We start from the raw sequence: 25,472 nt of genomic DNA on the forward strand, positions 1-25,472 counted from the left end.
ATTATCAGAGTTATTTTTTTGTTTGCATTATGACTGCAGGTATTGTGGTCTATGCAAACATGACTCCTTGTAAAAAAAAAAGGTGTCAGTTTTGTTGCCAGATAGAAGGGTAAAAAACCAATTATCATATTTTTTACTGGCAAATGAGGTTCCAATGGTGTAAAAGGAAGATTTGTCGAAATAAAAATATGCCTCCGGAGGGCAACAAGAGAAAACAAAGTCTTGGGGAGGCCTTTGTCCGTAGTGAAGAGATTGTGGCCAACAATGATGAATCCTTTTCGATGGATCCTTTTTATTGGCTCCTTCGATGCTATTTTATTTAATTACCTGGTTCATTTTTGCAACCGGCGCCTATTATTGAAGCGCTACATAAATAAAAATGTTAATGTACCACGGCACACGAAGCAGCATAAATCAAGTGAAAATAAATCACTCGTGGTGGTGTGTTTTCTTTTGACAGCCGCGAACCTCATTCACTGCGGGGCCAAATCTGCAATGGGCCGAGACAAGTGACAAAAAAAATAGATCGTGACGTAGACGATAGCCACGCGGGGCATTTGAAGGCGGATTCGTTATTTTAAGCGCCGCGTTTCCAGAAATACCACGAGGCTTCAGGTCGTCCAACAAAAGGTCCGGGGGCGCGTCTGAGCTCGTTGGATTGAGTCACCTATGCAGGTGCTTGCGTCAAACGCTTCCGATAACACTCGCCTCCGCCTCCTCCTCACCCCCCCCCACTCTCTCTCTCTCTCTCGTCAAAGCTTCCTTCCCCCCTCGGCTTGCACGTCTCTCTCTCTCTCCCTCTCTTTTCGAGTCTTGTTTGTCAGTTGTTCTGCTTGATTGATTTATTTTCCTTTCTTTTCTCCCAGCCTCATTTCATCTCTGCATCTGTCCATTTTATTTCTTGTTATTTTTACCTTGGCTTTAAAAAAAAAAGAATTTGTAGCTCATTTGAAAGGCTGTGCCCTAATGTAAAAAGCCATGAGTGACACCTCATAATGACATCGGACATAATGATATTATTGGGACGATAGCAGAAGGAGCGCACTTCCGTTTGGTTTTATGAATACAGAGTGTTTCAAAACGACGGACCCGATTTGAAATCGCTATATCTCTGAAATTGGGTCCATCTCTTTGAAATACCCTGTACTTTAAGTGCTCATTTATTCTTTCCTAGTTTTGAGCAAATCTTTGATCAATTTAGTTGGTTTTCTATAGGGCAAGTACCTAAGAACAATATTGCTTGAAACCCAGTTTTGTTAATAACGGATCATTCTTATGAGAGTTATCTTGCCCCCCTCGTTACAATTCGGACATTGGTAATGGATTTACGCTTCCAACGTGAGAAAGCAAAAAATATATATTTAATCTAACATACTCCATTAATTTAAGATTCTATTGTGATCATGAGTTATGGATTCATATCTCCTTCAGGACTACCAAGTGATTTACCAATCACCAACCTCCTTTTTGATAATTTCAAGCTTCCATCGCTTGCCAAGGCGTCTTTAATCATCTTTGTGTTGAGAATTCGCCCGTCGTTTAAGCACCACTCCTTCCACGTCAGCTCATGGGACCTCTCCACCACCCCTTGCGAAAGACCGCTCTCTCCTGCTCGCACTTGTTACTCCATCTCCCACGCCTCACGCGTCCCCCGCCCGCGCCCCCCGCCCGCGCGACCCCGCAGCGATAACAGCCAGACGTCTGTTTAACACGTAGGCTTTCGCGACCAATGTTATTCATAATCAACGATTTTTGGGTTTAGATCGCGTTTATTTATAAATGTGTCGTAACCCTCCACCACCCGACACGGCCAATCAGTAAAAAATGTGTCACGTTGACAAAGACAAATAGTTCACTGCTTTAGCCCACCGGTGTGTTGAAGCAACAACATTCACAATTTGAGTACGACGTTTCGCTGGTAATTACAACCAGCATCATCGGGCAATTCGCCAGAATGGTGAGGCTCTCCTGTGTCTCCCGTTCTTATATAGAGCAGCAGCAGGATGACGTCATCATTAACTCATTAACTCATCAGGTGCAAAGATTCAAGGGGGGAGTGATTGTAATTATATACTAGATTAGTAATCAGGCTATTGTTACGATGCGAGTTGTAGATTAGTAATCATTTGGAATGTGTTTTATTGTGATTATGCTACATTAGTAATCTGTTAGTGGTTGTTTCCCTTATAAGTAATTGTAATGTATCTTATTTAATAATACGCTTCCAGGCCGCACTAAGCCTGTAGCTGTCTGAGCGATTAAAGTTATTTCTGTTTCTCTCAATTTCAATCGATTCTCTAATTAGTCTTTGCCAGTAGTAACTAGTTTTACACAACACTTCCACGTTGTCAAAATCAATTGAGTGTCCCTGTTGGCATGCATGTTCTGCTACTGCCGACAGTTGTGTTTGTGATAGTTTAATATTTCTCTGGTGTTCTTTAAGTCTTACACTAACGTTACGCCCTGTCTGTCCAATATAGCATCTGCCACATACACAATTAATCCGATATACACCTTCTGTTGATAATTTAGGTAATTCGTCTTTAGTGCTCGTTACTAGTTGTTGAATTTTGTGTACTGTACCAAATCTTACTGTAATGTTTTGCTTTTGCAAAACACGGGCTAATTTATCAGTTACTCCTGAGATAAATGGTATTTTTATTGTTTTAATAATCTGATCGCTTTCAGCAGTGTTGCTTTGCGATCGTGATTTGGCTTTTAGTGCTCTGTTAATTTGAGCATTATTGTAGCCATTCTGTCTTAGTGCTTCTTTAACATGTTTAATCTCTCTCACTAGACTTTCACCATCTGACACTGTTTTAGCCCGATGTATGAGCGTCTTGATAAGAGAGGATTTCTGAGCTGGGTGATGATGCGAATCTGCATTCAGATAGGCATCAGTGTGCGTTGGCTTTCTGTAAACGCTGTGTGTTATTTTACCGTTTGGGCCATGCCCAAGTAAAATATCCAGGAACGGGAGTGTGTTATTCACCTCCATTTCCATTCAGTTCACCATGGAAATGGAGGTGAATAACACACTCCCGTTCCTGGATATTTTACTTGGGCATGGCCCAAACGGTAAAATAACACACAGCGTTTACAGAAAGCCAACGCACACTGATGCCTATCTGAATGCAGATTCGCATCATCACCCAGCTCAGAAATCCTCTCTTATCAAGACGCTCATACATCGGGCTAAAACAGTGTCAGATGGTGAAAGTCTAGTGAGAGAGATTAAACATGTTAAAGAAGCACTAAGACAGAATGGCTACAATAATGCTCAAATTAACAGAGCACTAAAAGCCAAATCACGATCGCAAAGCAACACTGCTGAAAGCGATCAGATTATTAAAACAATAAAAATACCATTTATCTCAGGAGTAACTGATAAATTAGCCCGTGTTTTGCAAAAGCAAAACATTACAGTAAGATTTGGTACAGTACACAAAATTCAACAACTAGTAACGAGCACTAAAGACGAATTACCTAAATTATCAACAGAAGGTGTATATCGGATTAATTGTGTATGTGGCAGATGCTATATTGGACAGACAAGGCGTAACGTTAGTGTAAGACTTAAAGAACACCAGAGAAATATTAAACTATCACAAACACAACTGTCGGCAGTAGCAGAACATGCATGCCAACAGGGACACTCAATTGATTTTGACAACGTGGAAGTGTTGTGTAAAACTAGTTACTACTGGCAAAGACTAATTAGAGAATCGATTGAAATTGAGAGAAACAGAAATAACTTTAATCGCTCAGACAGCTACAGGCTTAGTGCGGCCTGGAAGCGTATTATTAAATAAGATACATTACAATTACTTATAAGGGAAACAACCACTAACAGATTACTAATGTAGCATAATCACAATAAAACACATTCCAAATGATTACTAATCTACAACTCGCATCGTAACAATAGCCTGATTACTAATCTAGTATATAATTACAATCACTCCCCCCTTGAATCTTTGCACCTGATGAGTTAATGAGTTAATGATGACGTCATCCTGCTGCTGCTCTATATAAGAACGGGAGACACAGGAGAGCCTCACCATTCTGGCGAATTGCCCGATGATGCTGGTTGTAATTACCAGCGAAACGTCGTACTCAAATTGTGAATGTTGTTGCTTCAACACACCGGTGGGCTAAAGCAGTGAACTATTTGTCTTTGTCAACGTGACACATTTTTTTTTCTAAAGCCAGACGTCTACCAAGCGACACGTGTGTTGCGCGACACGTGCAGTCTCGCAAACGAGCCGGGCTCCCGCACAACGAGATGGAGTGGCAAAAACACGCGCCCCGCTCATTAAAATCTCTTTTTATTTTTACACTTTCCAATTAAGGTCGAAAGCCTTTCATGCATTATGTTTGTCCGTGTCTTTAAAATGAAACTGCGTTGCTATTGGGGATTTAACCTGGAAAAAATAAATCAGTCAAATTCATCTAAGGGGTGCCAACAAAGACATAAACAACCATGTAAAAACGACTTTTCAATTATGAAAACACATTTTGCCCAGACAGCTCGGGTTATAAAACAAGTACCACTTTGTCGGAAGCCAGCGGCGTTATCCTACCTGGAGAAATGATCCCCGCAATAGGAATGTGGAATTTCCAACCACGGACTCGTAGCTGCCCGCAGATTTGAGCATCGCCCTCAGCGCTCATTTGAGCAGCGGAGACATTTTTACATATTTTTTTACGATTGTCTTCCGCAATGTGCGTGCAAATTATTTTGGCGTGCTCCGATCAGAGATGATTAAACTGTGTGCGTGCGAATATTAATTAAGAACACGACCGCAACAATTTTCCGAGGTGGCAGATGAGATGGTAGACAAGAGAGCGCAGGGAGACGCTTTCGGAGGCAGCTCAAACTATCGCGCGGCCCACGCAGCATGGATGCTGGGGCCCATGTTGTCATTTACTCGTTTCAACTTCAAGTTGATTTTGCGTGAGCAGGTGAGAACCGAAGACACCAGAACTGGACTCATTTGCAAGAGTGAAAAGTAGGGGTTGACGACTGCTGTTGTGAATAATCCAAATTGAGTAATTGGCAGGTAATTTTCAACGTTGGCAAATTTGGATCCTGACGCCGGCACACAATGGCAATGTTCTTTTCGAACTATGTCAATCGTCAACATCCATCGTGAAGCAGAAGGTGTGCAGCGTGATCACGTATTGTACTCCCGCAGTATTAACCAGGGCGGCCGCTGGAATCGAACCGCAAACTTCTGTAACAAACAGCGAGTGGGGCTACCGCAAGGCCACTGTCACCGCCACGCTAAGGATGTATCGATGCTTCCATTCGGCGATAAAAAAAATGATCCGCACTGTACTATTGGTGTCATGCCACGAGTCGAAGTATCCATTGGGATTTCTTTAGCAGCCGTGCAATTCTTCACGTTAAGGAACGGCTAACGTAAGCGGATTACAGAGCCGCTTCTGAGATCTCTTCAAGTGACCTCTGTTTTCAAACCTAGAATTTTGTGCCGAATCAAATTTGACATGACGCTTTTCTCATGCAGTCATTTGTAAAAGGGAGGCTTCCATCTAGCAGGTTGATAATTCTGAACAATAAAATAAAAAATTCTAACAGAGGTAAGACGGGCAGAGGAAATCAAATAACAATGAAGAGACTCGTAGAGGTCAAGAGCAGCCAAGAGCCTGCCATGTTTAACAAACGCGACGGGAATATATTGATCCTGCCTCTTGATCGATACACGTAGAGTTACTTAATTCCGGCAATTAAGCACAGCCCTCATATGTTCTTTTTCCATTTTCTTAAATTACACACGTATTAAAGAAAAATCGCAGAGCGTGGAGAGGTGACTTAGTCGTTAGCGCAGAGCGCCACAAACCCGGTATCCCCGGTCGCGACTAACATCGGTGAGGAAGTGCGACATCTGAACCCAATCCCTTAGGCACCTTCTTTTTTCACCGACCAGCAGTGACCAGCGTGGTCAAGCGTGGTCCAACAACCCCTATAATGGACACGGCATGGGGGAGCAAGATTTCATATCGCAATGGACTGATAAAGATATAAAAATGTATTATATCACATGTACCCGCACAAGGCTTTGTAATTCCACTGCTGGATGAGCACCTCCATGATTATTAAGTACACACCGCCTGCAAGGGGTGTGTTCAGATTTGTGTATTGTGGGGGGCCGCACGTCAGGCACCACACGAAAGGCCACCAAGGGGGGACAACCAGTAGCCCGCGGGCCTTGCAATGAAGAACAGCGTACTAGGAGCTTCTCCAGCAACTGGATCAGCCTCAACTCAGCTTCAGGAATGTAATTCCGTTCACAGAACGTGGAACGAAATGTCAGACAAACCACCGGCACAACCAGAAAAACACATCGGAGAGCTACACAGTACAATGGCGAACATGTGCGCGGTATTACTACACACCGCATAGTTAAGCCATATATGCTGGGTAGGCAGTGACATGAAGGCAGGGAGAGGGCGGTGCGTTGCCGAGGGCAGAGAGAGAGAGAGCGAGTGGCATCTGTTTGGAGATGGCCTTAAATTTTTTACAAACGTGCCTAAAAATACTCGACGATAACTCTCGTCACACGAGGGCAGAAAACGAGCCGCAATTCCCAGCGTGCACCATCCCACAGCATCTGTCGTTTTTTTTTTATAAGCATGCCGCAAAATTAATAAAATGAAATAAATGCTTTTAAATAAAATCGCTCGGCTCGCTGGAGAGGATTTGCTCAGACGACACGGAGGACAGAAACCCCGGAGCCTCCGCTGCACCTCCTTCGTTCATCATCCGTGTGCCAATTATTTTGCCTCCCGGCGGCCGTTTTTCTTTATGCGGTCAGAGCAGAAGCTCGTAGAGACCTGCACCGAGGGTATCGCACTTAAACGAGAAACGTGCGACGGTTGAACAGAGTTTCTTTTCAATTTGGGCTGTGAGGTGGCCAAGAGATGGCCATGCAGTGATGGAATCCTGAATCTATCGGTGCGGAGTTTTAAGTAGTGTTTACCCCGACCCATCTCGTGGGGTTTTTTTTACAGATGCTCAGGTTTCCTCTAATATGAAGCCTAAACTCATTCGTGGAATCGGTCACGCATGCTCAATGACAGGACCCCTCTGAAGTGTTCATGAGACTTAGTGAGCGAGGCTTTTCATGGCTATATAAAGGGCATTATTAATGCAATTGTAAATAATTTACGGCCATTAAAAACCCACTGATGGATGAAGGCCTCGCCACACAATATCATTCATGGGAGTTGTTTAACCGTGTACTCCACCACGCTGATCATTTTGAGATGTTAACCTCTGATTAGTGCAGTTGACTACTCACGGTGGGAAATGAGTTCAACATACATGGTGGAGCGATGGGGGGGGGAGAAGAGGTTCAGATATCTCTCTTCACTGATGTTAGCGGTGGACGGGAATCAAACTCAGGTTGCCAGTTTCCCAGCGCTGTGAGCAAACCTCTTCGCCACCACTCCCCAATGCTTTATGATTAGAAAATGTCAAAATGCAATAACATCTCAGGATGCTGAAATTATATTGGTGATATAAGGGGCCGTCCATGACGTCACGCACCTGGGGGGAGGGGGGTCAGACATTTGTGACGATGTGTGACAGAGGGGGGGGTTTGAGAAATGTGTCGTCACATCAAAATGCGCAACTTTAAATAAATATAGACAACACGTTCTACTTAATTAAATAGACTTTTTGATGTTTTCTTCTACAACATCAGAGTGCAGCGGCACATTAAATACGCACTACAATGACAATAATTGAAAGCGATTTGAAGCATGTTTAAAAAAAGATTTGGGGGGGCAGCGCTTTGTGACGTCATATTTTAGGGGGGGGTCTTTTTTGTGACGCCGTGTGACGAGGGGGGGGGGGTCAAAAATCGTCCAAAATCGCGTGACGTCGTTTATGGACGGCCCCTAAATGTCCAAATGAGAAGCCACTTTGTTGAGCTATCATTTGTGGCCAGGTCGCTTCTGGAAAATAAGTTGGGGATGGTTTAGTTTCATTAGTACAGTAAAACCTTGGATTGCGAGCATAATTCGTTTCGGAAACGTGCTTGTAATCCAAAGCACTCGTATATCAAAGCACTCGTATATCAGTTGTGATCACGTGACGCTCAGCAGACAAAGCGTATGCAACGTACTACTCGAATTGCAAGACCTCGCTCGTTTATCAAATTAATATTAATTTAAAAAAACTGCTCGTCTTGCAAAACACTCGCAGACCAAGTTACTCGCAATCCAAGGTTTTACTGTATGTTTTGGGTAATGTTTACCTTTCTTGTACTTTGCACCACTATCATGTTTTTGCGTTGTAACGTTCTTACCCACCCCTACTGTACATCTGCAAAAAAGAGCTTCATAGCTCATCGGATTCCTCCACTACAAATACATATTCTGATTCTGAGTCAGAAACTCGAGCAGTGCAATGTGAAAGTGAACGCATGGATGGGTAAGGCAGCAGTTAATTAAAGATTTATTCCTCAGTTAAAATCAATTCTTATTCTCATGATATATCCAATTGTACACTTAAGAATCTAATACTGACAATCTCATCATCAGCCATGGTCTATCTATTGCTAGATGGGGGTTGTGGACCAGAGGTGTTAATATTCAGGACCAGCTTTGCATTATGTTTTCACAGCTTGTAGCAAATGTAGGCCGCGCGCAAAATCTTGCAAATTCAGTTTCGTGTGCGGGAACAGAATGGCCTTGCGAACGACGGCAGTACAGGGAGTTTTGCCATGCATGGTGGCCTTATCCATAATCGAGGTTTTTGGGTTAGAGCGTGTATATAACACATTCTTGCGGAGGGAGCTGGTAGGAACGTTGGGTTGCTCGGTCAATGGCCAGGGTCAACTGCGGCTGTGGTGTATTCCGCAATATGGCCGACTGTGAGGGTGGGCACAAGCCGGCGTGAGTAGGTTACACGTTGAGTTTTATAAGGGCACCACGGGGTGACCAGCGCCTCCCCACCCAGCCCCACCCTCCCCTCTCCACCCAGCCCCTCCCCACCCTCCCCACCCAGCCCCTCTCCACCCAGCCCCTCTCCACCCAGCCCAGCCCCTCCCTACCCAGCCCCTCCCCACCCTCTCCACTCAGCCCCTCCCATTTTTGTATGCACGACGGACGGACACAATAATCCCCTGTGGGCTGGTGTAACCAGGAGGTTCCTACCAGTATAAATGTTTCGTTGAACCCACCACCATCCGACACAGCCAATGAGTAACGTTTGTCACGTATACAAAACATGCCAGTTCATTACTAGTTCAGCCCACCGGTGTGTTGGAAAGTAAAACCCACAAGACTTACAATTCGAGTACAACGTTTTGCCAGTAATTACAACGAGCATAATCATGTTGGCAGTCAGAGTTGTGGAGAAATCCTCCTGCTTCGGTCTTAAAGAGAGGGATAAATGATGGCCTTCGTTTGCAATCTGGTGCTAACCGAGGTGGGGTTCGTGGATCGCACACAAAGATCATCATATACCCTGCGACTCTCAGCCTGCTAAGGTTGCAAGGCGACCAGGAGATGGCAGTACAGCAAGCAGGTTCGTGACCAAGCCTATGTAGACGTTGGCGTGTTATTTCCACGAAGGCGTGGGTTTCCTTCGGGTACTGTTTTTGCATGTGGGTTTCATCCCATGGTGGCTGTGCGGTGGCCAGGAGCTTTCAGTATAGAAATGGATCCTTTCATATATCTGTGCAGCGCTTTACACGTCACCCCCTTGTATGTGCTGTGAGTTTTTCCCAGGCACTGCTGCTTCTTTCTCAAGTGCAAAACACTCACCGATTGAAATTGGCCAAATAGAGGTGGATCTCGGGGACGGGGGGCTGAGCTAGCGCTGCTGAGATCTTGGGTTCACTTCTGTACTGAATATCAGCTTCCTGTGATGAAATTGGGTTCTCAACTGCTGTGATGTTTCAGCCCAGTCACCTACTGGTCCCAGCCCAGGCTACAGATGTTTGTGCAAATAAACCAATAATTTTGGTTTTGCTACATACCAGCTCTGAGAATGAAAAATATCTGTTTCACTCACGTGACGAACATCATTCTCTGTTGCAGGCTGGGTGGGAGGAGAGGTCACTTGATGGGATCTCAGAAGTGGTTCTGTGACATCTGCACACTTTGTCGCTTGGCATGACGCAGATAGCACGATTGTACTAAAAGTGGAAATAAAGATAAAAAAAAGTGGCACTGGCCAAACATCTCAAAGAAGGGAGCTTCCTGAAATATGCTTTGATGCTCAGCGAATGGGAAAAAAAAACTGTAAAGGGCTTTTATTATTAATGTCCTATTTGCAGAGAAATTCATGCTTCCATATTAATGTCTTCACAGGGGTGGGAGTTGACCCACTGAACCACTGCAATCTGTCTCATTGGCAGCCACTTCTCTCGAGCCGTGTGTGTACGCACAAGAGCCCATTCACACGCTCACGTATACACACTCGGCGAGTATCCCACGTGTTGCCTTAGGCTGCAGACTTGGGTCGAGTCCTGTGCTGTCGATAGCACATTATATAAAAAGCTGACGATGGTGACTGTTGTGGTTATATTGTTGGTGGTGGTGATCATTGCATAATAGTAAAGATGACATTGATGACAATGATGGCGATACTGATAATCCTAATGCTGAAAATGACAATAATGTTGAATCCTATGACAATGAAGATGATAATTAAAATATAAAATGGCAATAATGAAGTTCCCACTATTTCTACCCAAAACGACCATAATGATGGATATGATGCTGACAGTGATGATGAATGAGAATAATTAACGATGACATCTACGATCATAACAATGTTGATACTTTCATTATGACAAGCACCACGATGATTAAAATGCCTGAACAAAAAAAATTAAGCTGCTGCCAATAACACGACACCAATGTTGATGACACAAACATTGAAAATTATGACATGAACGATAGGTGATTCATGACCATAGAATGATGATGACATTAATGATGGCAATGGTATCGATGACGATGGTGATGACAATGCCTTTGATCATAGCGATGATGATGGTGACGACGTTGTTGTTGATGCTCTTACACTACAAGCACGTACTTCAGCTCCCGACTCAGGACGATGTTTATGCGATTTTTGAGCGGACGTTTTTTTTCGGGGATTGAAAACCACGTCTTGCGTCCCATGATCACCACGTTCTGCTTTCCTGCACACACCAGCAACACAAAATTACACATACACACATGCACACGTATTGACAAAATGCCATGTGTAGGCCGAACAGAGGCTGTTAGGGCAAGTGCTGCTGGCCAGTACCACGTGCCGCCACCTTTATCTCCCAACTGCTGATATTTTCACACCACACTAGGCACACATTTAAGGCTGAGTAGGTCGAGGGGAGCCCAGGACTGGTTCAGACATTTGCCACTGATGTTGGCCATAAGCGGGAATCTAACTCGGGATGCTGCGTTCGTAGTGCAGTGCACTATAAATGTGCCAATGCTCCCCATATACACACAAAGACAAAAGATTCCCTGTATCTTACCGAAAAAAGGCTTTTATGTCTGTGTCCGTCCGTCTGTCCATCTGTCTGACTGTGTGGACGCAACTTGCGAAAGATTTGGCTCGCGAACTGTGGAGTTTACGCTTAAAAAAAGTAGCCGGGTACCACGCCGTAAGCCCCCTAGGTGAGCCAGCGCTATTCCGTTTTCCCATCCGTCAACTTAAAAGTAGTAAAATGTGCTATTTAGTGAGATTGTTCTTAATTTAAATATTTCCCTACCCAAGCTGCCCGGGAGTTGCCCCTGGCAACGCACGCGAGTCATCGGTGGAGGGTGGGGGGGATTTCTCCGCGTTCAAAATGCAATAAAAAATACACGCAACGCTGAGGTAAATTCGTCAAAGTGTCATGTCCTCTTCTCATCCCCCCCACCCCAATGTGTGTACTTACTACTATAAGGTCGGTAAATACTAATATTATAGCGCTTAGATAGTAGTATTGTAGCGCGGGCGGGGGGATGGTGGGGGGGGGATAGCGGCCCAGCCCCCAGCCTCGCCGGCTGGGCAATCTAGGCAAGGCCGGGGGCTCTGCACGGGACTAGGCCTCACCATGGCACTGTCAGGTTAGTAGTTTGTGCTATAAAGTAGATATATACTGCTATAGTCAGCATGTACTACTGTCGTGATAGCAGATACCACCACAGTCAGTATATACTGCTATAATCATACAGGTACCATCAGTCGGTATGCACTGCTGTAGTTAAAGCAAGTACCACCACAGTCAATATGCTTTGTTGTAGTGAAAGCAGGCACCACTAAAGTCGGTATGCACTGCTGTTTTGATAGCAGGTACCACCACAGTCAATATGCACTGCTGTTTTGATAGCAGGTACCACCACAGTCAGTATGCACCACTGTAGTGAAAGCAGTTACCACCACAGTCAGTATGCACACTTGTAGTGAAAGGAGGTATGACCAAAGTGGGTATGCACTGCTGTAATCATAGTAGGTACCATCACATTCGGTATGCACCGTTTTAGTCATAGCAGGATGCCACCATAGTCAGTATGCACTGCTGTCGTGAAAGCAGGTACCACCACAGTGGGTATGCACTGCTGTAGTTAAAGCAAGTACCACCACAGTCAATATGTTTTGCTGTAGTGATAGCAGGTACCACCAGTCAGTATGCACTGCTGTAATCATAGCAGGTACCACCACAGTCAGTATGCACTGCTGTAATCATAGCAAATACCACCACAGTCAGTATGCACTGCTGTAATCATAGCAGGTACCACCACAGTCGGTATGCACTCCTGTAGTGAAAGCAGGTTCCACCACAGTCAGTATCCACTGCTGTAATCATAGCAGGTACCACCACAGTCAGTATGCACTGCTGTTATAGCAGGTACCACCAGTCAGTATCCACTGCTGTAATCATAGCAGGTACCACCAGTCAGTATGCACTGCTGTAATCATAGCACGTACCACCAGTCAGTATGCACTGCTGTAGTGAAAGCAGGAACGTAGTGAAAGCAGGAACCACCACAGTATGCACTGCTGTTATCACAGCAGGTACCACCACAGTCGGTATGCACTGCTGTGGTGATAGCAGGTACGACCACAGTCGGTATGCACTGCTGTAGTGATAGTAGATACTACTATCGAGTTGGTAGATACTGCTATATAGAGTTAGTAGACACTAAAACAGTCAGTATATACCACTACGGTCAGTAGCTACTGCTATAGAGCCAGTAGATACTACTGTAGAGTCAGTAGATACTGCTATAGCATTAGTAGTTACTACTATAGTCAGTGGATACTACTATATAGAGTCAGCAGATACTACTATAGAGTTAGTTGTTGCTACTATAGAGTCGGTAGATACTACTGTAGGTCAGTAGATACTACTAGGGTCAGTAGTTACTACAGTCAGTAGATACTACTGTACAGTCAATAGATACAACTACAGAGTCAATAGATACTACTTACTCTATTGCATGTAGGGTCTGTAGGTATATATACCTTCGCGGGGGTAAAGATATTTTTTGAGGGGGGGTTCGACAATTTTTGGAAACCTTTGAGATCAACTATTTACCCCACACTTTCTATAACTTTTTGGACTTGTGCAAGCCTCTTATAATTTTGTTGGTGGAGAAATGGACAAACGGCCCACCGGGCTGTCACAATACCTTAGTATCTGTGTATGCATATGTAAGGTTTTTAAGATAAGTTTTGAAATATATTTTTCGCCCAGGGCAACGCCGGGTACTTCCTGCTAGTAGCCTATAAAAGGCTATTGGGGAAAGTTCTGTACACATGTCCACACATGAATACACAACAGTCATTCACCACAAGGCAACGCTGGCATCACCACAATATGTTTGGCAGGCTAGGTGCCCATGTGACGCCACATGGAGTGGAGAGGGTTTGCCAATGGGACTTCACGTGGCAGACAAGGCTTTTATGGATTCAAAAGCTGGAAGCCGCCTCCCACCCAAACACTTTGGCTACATTTGTATGCATCGACACATACAAAGTTCACCTGTATAGCTGCTTGCGGCAAGTGCTGTTACAGTGAGCAACAATGACGGTGGGCACAGCCTACGAGGGGGCGGTGTGGTCAGAAACACACCAAACCACCTTTGCATTCCTAGTGTTGATGTTCTTACACACTGCACTAGGTACTCACTGAAGGCTCAGTTGACTTCGCGGAGGCCCAGAACCAGGTCAGATATAATTTGGCACTGATGTTACGCTGTAACCAGGAATCAAATCACAATATATTAATCACTGTGCTTCCACTCTCTACCCACATAGTAAAAGATCCACACTTATGCTTGCGGCCAGTTATGGTAAATGCTGTTTGCCAACACCGATTAAATTTGGCAGTGCAGACATGAAAGTGGTGTGGCAAGCCTCAAGCCAAGACGTTTTGTCTCCCCAGTGCTTATGCGTTTAACACAGCGCACCAGGTACATATCTTATGCTAAGTCGACCCAGGGAAATCCCAGGACAGGGTCGGATATCACTCGACATTAACGTCAGCGGCAAGCGGGAATCTAACGTGCTTCGTAATGCTTGCAGCGGGGTGCACTTATCACTAGGTCACACTGACAGGTACAAAGACAAAGATCCCCCGTATATACCACACAGGCTGTTGTGGCAAGCACTCTTCGTGAGCGTAGATATATATACGCCTACAAGCAGGCATGCACACACAAGCCCGAGATTTCAGGGAGCACAATGAGCGGGCGAATCGATCACACACAAAACAGGCACCTAAATAAAACCTGGCCACGCAACACACAGCACCGTTTTAGCAATACTAATTAGGGCAATTTAATTATCAGACAGGGCGGCGTGGTGCTTAAAGCTCTTACAAGTTTGCCCATTCAGAATCCCTATCAGGAGTAAACTCGCTCACAATCATCAAACTCACCTCTATGGAGTCGATAAAATTAGTATCATTTTGTGGTAATTCGAGGTAAAAATTTGGAAATTCTACATTTAGTGTGCAACGAACATTGGAAGTATATACTGGGCGATGCTCGTCTTGGCATACATTTTGGACCGTGTTATTTGTTAGCAATGGTGACACACAAACATGGACTGTTCAGCACACTGTACTGCAAGCTGTCAGGGTAAGTGCCATTCATGAGCACCTACTAAGGTCAGCACGGCACATTAGGCGGGGGGGTGATTTGGCCGGCGCCACACGTGCCCAACAGTTTTTGTTTCGCTGATGCTTAATGTTCACACATACATACACACCCCGCACAAAGTACTCATTTAAGGCTGAGTAGACCTAGGGGAAGCTCAGCCCAAAACTCTTGATACTGGTGTAGTGCGCCATAGCCTCTTCCACACACCAAAAGGAGAATGGCTGAGTTGTCAATGCAATAACAATGCGACAGATCGTTATACAACACAAATCTTCAATACAATAATTGCCCGTGGAACAGGAGTTAGGATTTTAATTCTGCTGAGCCAATTCCACAAACCATTACCGGTGAATATTCCTCTTGACCTTGTTCTAAATGGGAAATAAATTGCTGCCGAATTCCACGGAGGGAAATTCAACATCTGCCGTGAAACCCCATTGATTTTGGGGTGTCAAGAGAAAATAATGAACGATACTTAACGCTTGCCACGATAGTCACAATGCTGTAAATTCTGTGCATTGGCCTTGGTGCAGCGGTGGTTGACGCACTGCGTTGAGCTTAAGGTCACGTTACCCTTGCAAATGAGAGTATCCTGGTCTTTAGTAGTTCTCACCTGGTTAAACAAAATATACCTAAAAAACGACAATAACCGGCCACAGTTAACATCAGTCTTCTTACTTATATAAGTAATTTTTTGTCTGTCTGTCTGCGTGTCTGTGTACGCAACTTGCGACGGATTTAACTCACGAACCGTGGGGTTTATGTATAAAAAAAAGTACCCAGATACCACGAGATAAGCCCCGTGGTGAGCCAGCGCTATTCGTATTTCACATCCATCAACTTAAAAGTAGTTAAATTAACAATGTATTACTATTAATCATTATATTACTATGTTGAGCGAGCGCCAAAGTACTGCATCTGCGCATGCGCGAGAAAGCTGAGCCGTGGTTGGCCCGAGCAACGCACACACGCGATTGGTGGGGGGAGGGGGGAATTCTCATTCGCGCGAAAAATGCAAAAAATATGCACACAACGCTAAGGTAAATTCTTCACAGTGTAATGTCCTCTTCTCCCCCCCTCCCACCCCAATGTGTGCAGTTACTACTATAGAGTCAGTAGATGCTACGACTATAGTCCGTAGATAGTGGGGGGGGAGTATAGCAGCCCAGCCCCAGCCTGCCAAGGTGCCACCTCGGCCGGCTGGGCAATCTAGGCGAGGCTGGTGGCTCTGCACGGGACTAGGCCTCACCACGGCACTCTGTTAAGTTAGTAGTTTACTGCTATAGAGTCGATATATATATTATAGAATCGGTAGATATGACTATAGAGTCGGTAGATACTACTGTAAAGTCGGGAGATACTACTGTAGAGTCGGTAGATACTACTGTAGAGTCGGTAGATACTACTGTAAAGTCGGGAGATACTACTGTAGAGTCGGTAGATACTACTATAGAGTCGATAGATACTACTGTAAAGTCGGGAGATACTACTGTAGAGTCGGTAGATACTACCATAGAGTCGGTAGATACTAATATAGAGTCGGTAGATACTACTGTAGAGTCGGTAGATACTACTGTAGAGTCAGTAGATACTACTGTAGAGTCGGGAGATACTACTGTAGAGTCGGTAGATACTACTGTAGAGTCGGTAGTTACTACTGCAGAGTCGGGAGATACTACTGTAAAGTCGGTATATACTACTGTATATTTAGTAGATACTACAGTCAAAAGATACTACTGTAGAGTTAGTAGTTACTACTATAGTCAGTGGATACTACTATAGTCAGTATTTACTACTATAGAGTCGATAGATACTACTATAGAGTCGGTAGATACTATAGTCAGTAGATACTACTACAGTCAGTAGATACCACTAGTCAGTATACTGCTGCAGAGTCGGTAGATACGACTATAGAGTCAGTAGATACTACTAGAGTCAGCAGATACTGCTATAGAGTATGCAGATACTACTATAGTGATTAGATATTGCTATAGAGTTAGTAGTTACTAATATATTCAGTAGATACTACTATAATCATTAGATACTACTGTAGTCATTATTTACTACTATAGAGTTGGTTGATGCTACTATAGTCAGTAGATACTACTGTGTAGTTAGTATATACTGTCAGTAGATACTACTACGATCAGTAAATACTACTAGTCCGTAGAGACTACTATAGTCAGTGGATACTACTGTAGAGTTAGTAGTTACTACTATAGTCAGTGGATATTACTATAGTCAGTAGTTACTACTATAGAGTCGGTACATACGACAATAGAGTCGGTAGATACTGCTATAGTCATTAGATACTACTGCAGAGTCAGTAGTTACTGCTATAGAGACGGTAGATACTACTGTAGAGTCAATAGATACTACTATAGTCAGTAGATAATACTACAGCCAGTAGATTCCACTAGTCAGTATATACTGCTGCAGTCAGTAGTAACGACTATAGTCAGTAGTAACTGCTATAGTTAGCAGATACTGCTATAGTGTCAGCAGATATTATTATAGACTCAGTAGATACTGCTATGGAGTTAGTAGTTAATACTATAGTCAGTGGATACTACTGTAGTGGGTTCTATTGAGACGCACTCTTGAGTATGGCGGCAACATGTTTAATTCACTAACACAACACAGGTAAGTCTACACTCACGGGATAACGACAAAGGGTGGTAACCACCTTGGATAGCTGCATAACACTCACGGGAAACACTATATAATCTGCCAGGCCAGCGAACACATTGCCCGGCTCTTGACGTCTTCTCTCACGCCCGAAGACTGAGGATCCAGGACTTGGTGGGTCGGCCCTATCTCTCTTCAGCTGCACTTCTACGACGGCGATCCTGCCTGCCTATCCGCCCCGGTTTATATCCGCTCCGGCGTGGGCCACACCCCATTCCAGATTCTTCTCGAGGGCTCTGGTACCTCATCACGTGTCCCACTCACCCCCCGTTGGAGGTAGCCCCTTCCATCTCGTCCGGTCACGTGTCCTCCCGGGTTCACCCAAAGGCCACGTCCTCACGCGCGCTCTCTCTCATCGTTTCCAGGGCCATGCCCCTACAACACTCCCTTCCACTGGGTACTGTGGCTACCCTCTAGTGATGTCTAGTATGTCACCACACTACTATAGAGTCAGCAGATACTGCTATAGAGTTAGTAGTTACTACTATAGAGTTGGTAGATACTACTGTAGGGTCAGTAGTTACTACTACAGTAAGTAGATACAACTATACAGTCAGTAGCTACGACTGGGCTCAGTAGAGACTACTGTACAGTCAGTCGATATAACTACAGAGTCAGTAGATACTACTGTAGAGCCAGATACTACTATAGTCAGATACTACTATAGAGTCACTAGATACTACGCATGCTATTGTATGTTGGGTGTTTTGGTATATATGCCTACGCGGGGGTAAAAAAATTTTTTGAGGGGGGGGGTCGACAATTTTCGGAAACCTTTAGGATCAACTATTTACCCCCCACTTTCTATAACTTTTTGGACTTCTGCAAGCCTCTTATAATTTTGTTGATGGACAAATGGATAGACGGCACGCCTGGGCTTTCACAATAGCTTAGAATTTGTGTATGTATATGTTATGTTTTTAAGAGACGTTTTGAAATATATTTTTCCACCGGGCAATGCCGGGTACTTCCCGCTAGTATCTTATATAGATTAATATAGTAACACGAATATTGAAAATGGTGATGTGAACAATGGCGATTCATGGCCAAATAATGATATTAATGATGGCAATGGTGGTGATGATAAGAATGCAGATGAAGGTAGCCATGATGATGATGATGCTGACATTGTTGTCTCATTGTCTCGTGCCCTCTTCTTTCCAGAGGGGTGGTGGTATTCAGCACCTCCCTTCACTTCTCCCGGCCCTACATCAGTCTCACCGTATTGTCAGTCTCCATCCCTGTCAATTAACTTCGTCATCCGTCCTTCGCCTTCTTGCTCTACCTCGGGAGCTCTGACCAGATTGTGCATCCCTGTACTGTCGCCTTTACCAGACAACCTAACGTCAGTGGCGAATGATATATGAACCTATCCCGAGCTTCTCAATTCACCAACCAGTATGTAGCAGCGCGGTGAAGTATGGTGGAACAAACCCCGATAATGACCACGGTTTGGGGAGGCCTTCATCCAGCAGTAGATTGACAAAGCACAGAATTTTACAGTTGGCCTTACAGTCCACCCCTTATTACAGGATGACAACCTTAAAATAAGTGTCTGGTATTTGTAAATTATTACTATTAAGCATTTAAAGATGCATTTATTTATTGATAGATATATTCTCACACTACCGATGCATACATCCATTCAAGCGTGTAAGATTACATTTTTTTGAGGTGGCCACATGGCTCAGAGGTCAGACCGCTGAGATCCTGGGTTTGAACCTGAGTTTCAGCCGGAAACGAAACGGCCAGTGGAAGCAGATTTCACAGAACTGCTTCCGAGATCCCTTTAGTCACCCGGGGGTGCACTTTCCCACACACTCTGCGACAGAAAAATATTCGTCACACGGCAATAAAACTGATAGTTTTACTTCTCAGAGCTAGAAAGTATCCAAATTAAGTCAACAATTTTTGAATGACATAATGCGACAAGTTCTGTGCAGTCACCGGTGACCATCATTTTGCTACACTTGAAGACCCAGTATAACCGCGGGCGACTTAAATCCCCATTCATAGCCAGGATCTCAGCGATGCCTTGTTCTTTTGCTTTAAATACCTTCAGCTGCAGCAGCAGTTATGGTCTGGAAAAAGTCGAAGTCTATCCTGTAAAAGATAAAAATCACAAACCAAGTGAGAATTACGTAAACTTCAATACAATTTGTTATGCAATGTGTCGCCAAGCTGGATTGTATTCACTCTATTTTAAACGGTCAACTATTCAACACCCCCACTGAACTTGCTTTCCAGTATTCCACTTCCCAAAAATGTATACGAAAGAATAAAACACAAAAAAATTAAAATGACGTCCTTAATTTAACCATGAGAGACGCACCCATAAAGTCGCTTTATATTTATTGCAAGAGTAACCTGGAGTTGCACGGGCCTGATTGCCATGTGTTCAAATGTTCCCATATGTGTGACGATGCCTCTATCACCAACAATGGGATACATCAGTGACAATGTGTTTCACTACTTTAATTCATAAGTGAATCTGACCCCTTATTTAAAATTGTGGAAATTTGTCTGTGTCTTTTTGCAGCTCTTGTCGTTTAAGATAAAGAAAATTAGTATAACTAAACCACTTTATTCAAAATATAATTATAAAAAACTGAATTTGTCATTCTCTGTCACTCTATCAGTGACAGAACTTGATACATTTTCTTCATGCAGTCAGTTAAGGCCTCATTCTGACCAGAATGAACCGGCAAACCTATGTTATGAATGCTGACCTAGGTTTGACCCATCACCTTTCACCTACATTAAAATTGCAGGGTCTCATACATTTCTAAAAGGTTTTGCTCGAAGTTTTTAGATGATTGTTGTAAATTGTTTCACGAAATTAAACCACGACATTTCATAACCATTTTTTACTGTCATAAAAAATGCCTCCCAGCAAACTGTTGTTTGGCACTGAGAGAGAGAAAACAATGTACTCTACACGACATCGTTGCACTAACTACTCAATATACATACTGCTGCATTGAGGCAACTGATATTACCATGTTAATTGGCTGTAGTAATTACATTTTAATGATAATTTTCACTGTGTTATTTAAAAGTTTGTGACATTTCACCTTTCCCCAGCAATTCAACGAATTGTCATAATTTGGCTTCAAAATTTTATGCAAGAATTTATGTTTTTTTTGTCTGACATGCATGGTATCAATTACATAGTTTTTTGGTATTTTCACTCCATTAGCTCTGATATCGCTATCATTTCATTTGCATAAAATAGAGAAATGATCACTTTGCAAAAGCACAATTTGAAGCACGTATCATGAACGTAAGAATGATCAGATCATGCTTAGTTATACATGTACATTTTATGGACAAACACAGGATGGTAATTCTACAGTTCAACTACTGGGAGAATGTATTTGGACAAACTGGCTCCAATCACTGGGCTCTTAAGGCTGCCACACACACCTGCATGCCGCAAGTGTGAATTAGGGTTAGGATGCCCTCTGCTGTTGGTGGCTATGCACACGTACGTCTGCCAATCATATCATGCCGTTAACCCATAATACCTGGTCAACCAATACTTGTGGTCTCCAAGCAGCGGGCCTTCGACACTTTACATGGCCTTAAACTGAACCTGGTTTGTCAGAAGCAGTTTGTTGACATCACTGTCATTTAATGTTGAATGGTGGCTGTTGCTGTGCATTTGTGTATGTGGGAGAGTGTGTGGATTGCCTCTGGCTTCAGTCAACATGAGGGGTGGACAGTCGTCTACTCTAAACAACAGGGAGTGGCTCTTCTTCTGAACAAAATTATGAAGGGGACGTGGGAGGATGGCGGTGAAGTATGGGAAGCCGTAAGCCCCAGGCTACTGTGGGCTCGCCTCCCCATCAACAGGAGGTGGTAAATGATGGTGGTTGTTTATCTTCAGTGGGGGCATAAGCATCAGTGCAGGCAAGGCTGATGAGTCAAATGCCATCTATGGCCTCCTGTCACAGGTGCTAAGCTAAAGTGGCCCCACGGGATAGTTAACCTGTTTGGTGACTTTAATACCCGAGTGGGTCATGACACCGGCACCTGAACAGGAGTGTTTGGAAGACGTGGGCCAGATCAGCTCAAAAACAACAGTAGGAGGCTGCTAAACTTTTGTGCAACCCATGGGCTTGTAATTACCAACACGCTGTTCCAGCATTGGCGCATCCACATAACATCGTGGATGCACGCCGGGTCCAAGCAAGAACATCTGCTGGACTATACTGTGACGGAACAGCGGATGCGGGCCCATGTCCTTGACACCAGGACCTACCGTGCAGCTGATCTGCCCACTGAACATTGGCTTGTCATCTGTAAGATGTGGCTGCCATTCTTAAACTCTGGTGGTGGGTGTCCATCTTGGACCCCATTCAAAACCAGTAGCCTGGTCTCAGGTAGCTTATGAAAGATGCAAATGAGAATTTCATCATCGCTTGCAGCTAGGATTGGCATCGCCCCCCCCCCTCCTCCTGATGCCGAGGGGAAATGGACGAGGTTTAGAACTGTAGCTCATGCAGCTGCAATGGGTGCTTTGGGTACACGGTGCAAACCCCCCCAGAGACCCTGGCTGATGGAGGTGTTACGGCTGGCTGAGAAAAATTGACAGGCCCACTGCCGAAATACAGCAATCTACATCAGAGAATGAGGCTAACCGCCTTCGCTCTGAGGTTCGGAGAGCCATACGGCACTGCAAGGATAAGTGGCGGTCGGAGGTTACTGAGGAGACGGAATCTGCCTCAGTAGCCCGCGATCACAAATCACTCTTTCATTCCATCAAAAAAGCTACTTGCAGCCCCACACATATCACAATCCTTAGGACAAAGAAAGGTGGTCTGATCTCTAACCCCCAGGAACAGGTTTGCAGATTAGCTGAGCATTTCTGTGAAGTCTTCTTGGGGGAAGGGAAATCTCTCAGCCCAGAAAACATCATGGGGCAAAGTGGGAATTACCCTGTTGAGGCTGCAAGTGCCTAAAATATTGAAAGTAGTAGTTACTCCCTATGAGTGGCTGGCTGGAGTGCCATTTGTTGCAAATGTTTCCTTTCATCTGCAATTTGCCACAACGCTTTCCCTCGGATAAGTGGAGTAAATTTTCAGATATCCCTACAGATAATAAAATCCATGGAATTGAAAATTATCCTGTACTCCGAACATACTTCTCTGCTAGATCTTTGGCGAACTTGTAGCATGTTTACGTGTCCTAGTTAACAACCATGTCTTTGATCCATTAACTAAAACTTACAATATGCACATCTTCACACAAGTCAATGAATAACATTATGGAGTTTCCAGCCACAAAACAGCCCCTGTGACTGCATGCTAACTGGTCATATAACTGTACGACAACCCGTGACAGAAAAACCCATCATCAGCATTAGTCATCAGCATATAACCGAGAATCACAAGATCACTGCGGACGTCACATTGGCACAATTTCCTTGCTGTCTTCATCATCATCATGCCATGGTCTATCCACTACTAGGTGAAGGCCTCTCCAAGCCAACAATATTCCTCAGAATCCCTTGAGACAACAACCCACCCAGTAACATGCGCACGAGCCAATTTCATCACTCCATCTCGTGTTCCACCGCAAGGCTGTTATTATTATTGACCATCGTTCACCATCGCCACTTGTCTCTTTAGTTCGTTTCCATCTTCATTTAGAAACGATGAGCTCTGTCAACCTCATTCTATTTTGTGCTAGTTGCACTGCTTCGTTTTACTTATAGCATGGTCGAAAAGAACCAAACGTAACAAATTGATCAAACGGACAAATACATTCGCGTAAAATGTGGTCAGACCCGACGACGCACACTCACTTGAGATGTTTGGGGCTCCACGGGAGATCGCCCCTCATGCCAATGCCCATGTTCTCTGTCACTGCAGCAATGAGGTCCAAGTACTTGCGTCCACCAGGCATCTTTACGCAACCAGATAGAACCTTAAAATAAAACCCAAACTCAATTGAAGACTGAGAACGGGATAGACCAAGACAGCAAGGACAAAAAAACACAAAAATGAGACTTACAAAGACGATAAAAAAAGGAAAATCGAGCATTACTCGTGGATTATGAAACAATTTCCAACGTGTACTTTGCCTTGGAAGTACAGTACTGTACTTGAATAGCAGTACTGAAGGGTGTCAGGGCAAAATGTGTTTGCATAGTTGCTAAATTGTCATTTTTTTGCGCTGGTTTGTGTCTTAGCATTTTGGGCCAGCGCTTTGATCATTTAGCATACCTCTAAACCCGTTTAGCCGTATTCTTGTACAGGGAAATTTAGTTTTCAGGTTCATACGGCATACAGCGGTTTCAATACGGGCAACATTTTTTCAATATTTGTTTGTGTTTCTCCCTTGTGATGTGACTAAGTAGCATGAACGTTGAGGTTTATAAGGGCACGGTGTGACCAATAAGGCCTGAACTGGTCTGTAATAAGGTACTGATAAGGGGTTGACAAGTATGAATTTTGCCAATAAGGTGAGACCCTAAGAGCAATACAACTTTATATCAGTGTAGCTCATTTAACACAAAACACGTTGTACTCAGCCTTTGTACATTATGCAAACAAGTTCCTCAAGAAGTGCAGTGTATTCAAATAAATAAAGGTCACCGTCAACATTTTATTGGAGCCAGTCACCACTGACATTCGCTTAAATGTGTTTTCATGGTGACCCAACCAAAACACGGGAACCGCAGTGCATTTATTCAAGAACTGATAACGATTACGTTTTTTTTTTGCACAATTTACAAATGCAGAGTGCTTTCACACGTTTTTTGCGTGTTTATTTACACGTTTTTTGCGTGTTTATTTGGAACCTTAGGTGAGAGCTGGGCAAGCGTGAAAGGGCAAAGCACATCTAAGGAGTAAAAAATGCCAATCAAAACAATGAATGCACACAACTCCGTAAAAAACCCGTTCGTAGTGAATGAGGAAAATAAATTCTAGACCACAACAACAACTCCCAACAGCTGACAACGGAAACATGAAACGGGCCACAAATAAAGCAGGAGCGAGTTGAATTGAGGTCTGATGATGATCATCATCATCAGAGTTTATAGACGCCGAAGTCGTCACCTGCACATGCACGCAGTGATTCAATGATAGGGTGTAACCCAGTAAACACGTGCGACGTTGACTCAACGTACTCTTAGGTTTTTTTCGGTAAAGTCACGTAGGTAAAAAATAAAATAAAAACCAATAGAAATAAAAGAATGGATTATTTTGTGATTTATTATTTTATTTCTATTATTTATTTTATTTTATTTTTTACCTACGTGACTTTACCGAAAAACCCCTAAGAGTATGAATCCTTGCAGTTACGAAAGTTTCAAATCTAGAGTTGACTCAACGTGCCACGTTTCCTGGGTACATACTTGAGCACTGTACACTCTTAACGTGTCAACGCAAATGTCACGCCTGAAGGCCTCGGCCCACCGCATCTGACCAACACACCGTGCAAGTCCAGGACCTGGTGCTTATATTAAACATAGAAATCAAAAACGAAAGAGCCACCCGATGTTAACCACGATAAAAACTGCGATCGGCTTTCTTGGGATTTCAACAGCGCCGGGGTGCGCTAACCGAAGCGCCACCGCTCTCGGCCCAGCAGCGATATTATCGATTTGCACACCTTGTAGTGCGTGCAAACAC

At 43.9% G+C, this 25,472-nt stretch overlaps 1 protein-coding gene across 2 annotated transcripts in view; it reads right to left on the reverse strand.

Annotated features, from left to right (window-relative positions):
- Positions 1-25,472, reverse strand: part of DHFR (dihydrofolate reductase) — a 53,503-nt gene that overhangs the window by 27,298 nt on the left and 733 nt on the right. Inside the window, exons 2-4 of one of the 2 annotated variants that reach the window (XM_061572228.1) lie at positions 23,639-23,760; positions 19,886-19,932; positions 11,081-11,186 (exon numbers count right to left, since the gene is read on the reverse strand). In XM_061572228.1, coding sequence (XP_061428212.1) covers positions 11,081-11,186; positions 19,886-19,932; positions 23,639-23,739 — 254 coding nt within the window. In that variant the 5' untranslated portion in view covers positions 23,740-23,760. Of the gene's footprint in view, positions 1-11,080; positions 11,187-19,885; positions 19,933-23,638; positions 23,791-25,472 lie in introns of both variants that reach the window. The other variant, XM_061572227.1, reaches the window with a different exon arrangement.

The sequence above is a fragment of the Lethenteron reissneri genome, chromosome 50 (assembly GCF_015708825.2).
Source record: "Lethenteron reissneri isolate LAM-NWPU_2019-01 chromosome 50, ASM1570882v1, whole genome shotgun sequence".
In the NCBI taxonomy this organism is placed as follows: domain Eukaryota; kingdom Metazoa; phylum Chordata; class Hyperoartia; order Petromyzontiformes; family Petromyzontidae; genus Lethenteron; species Lethenteron reissneri.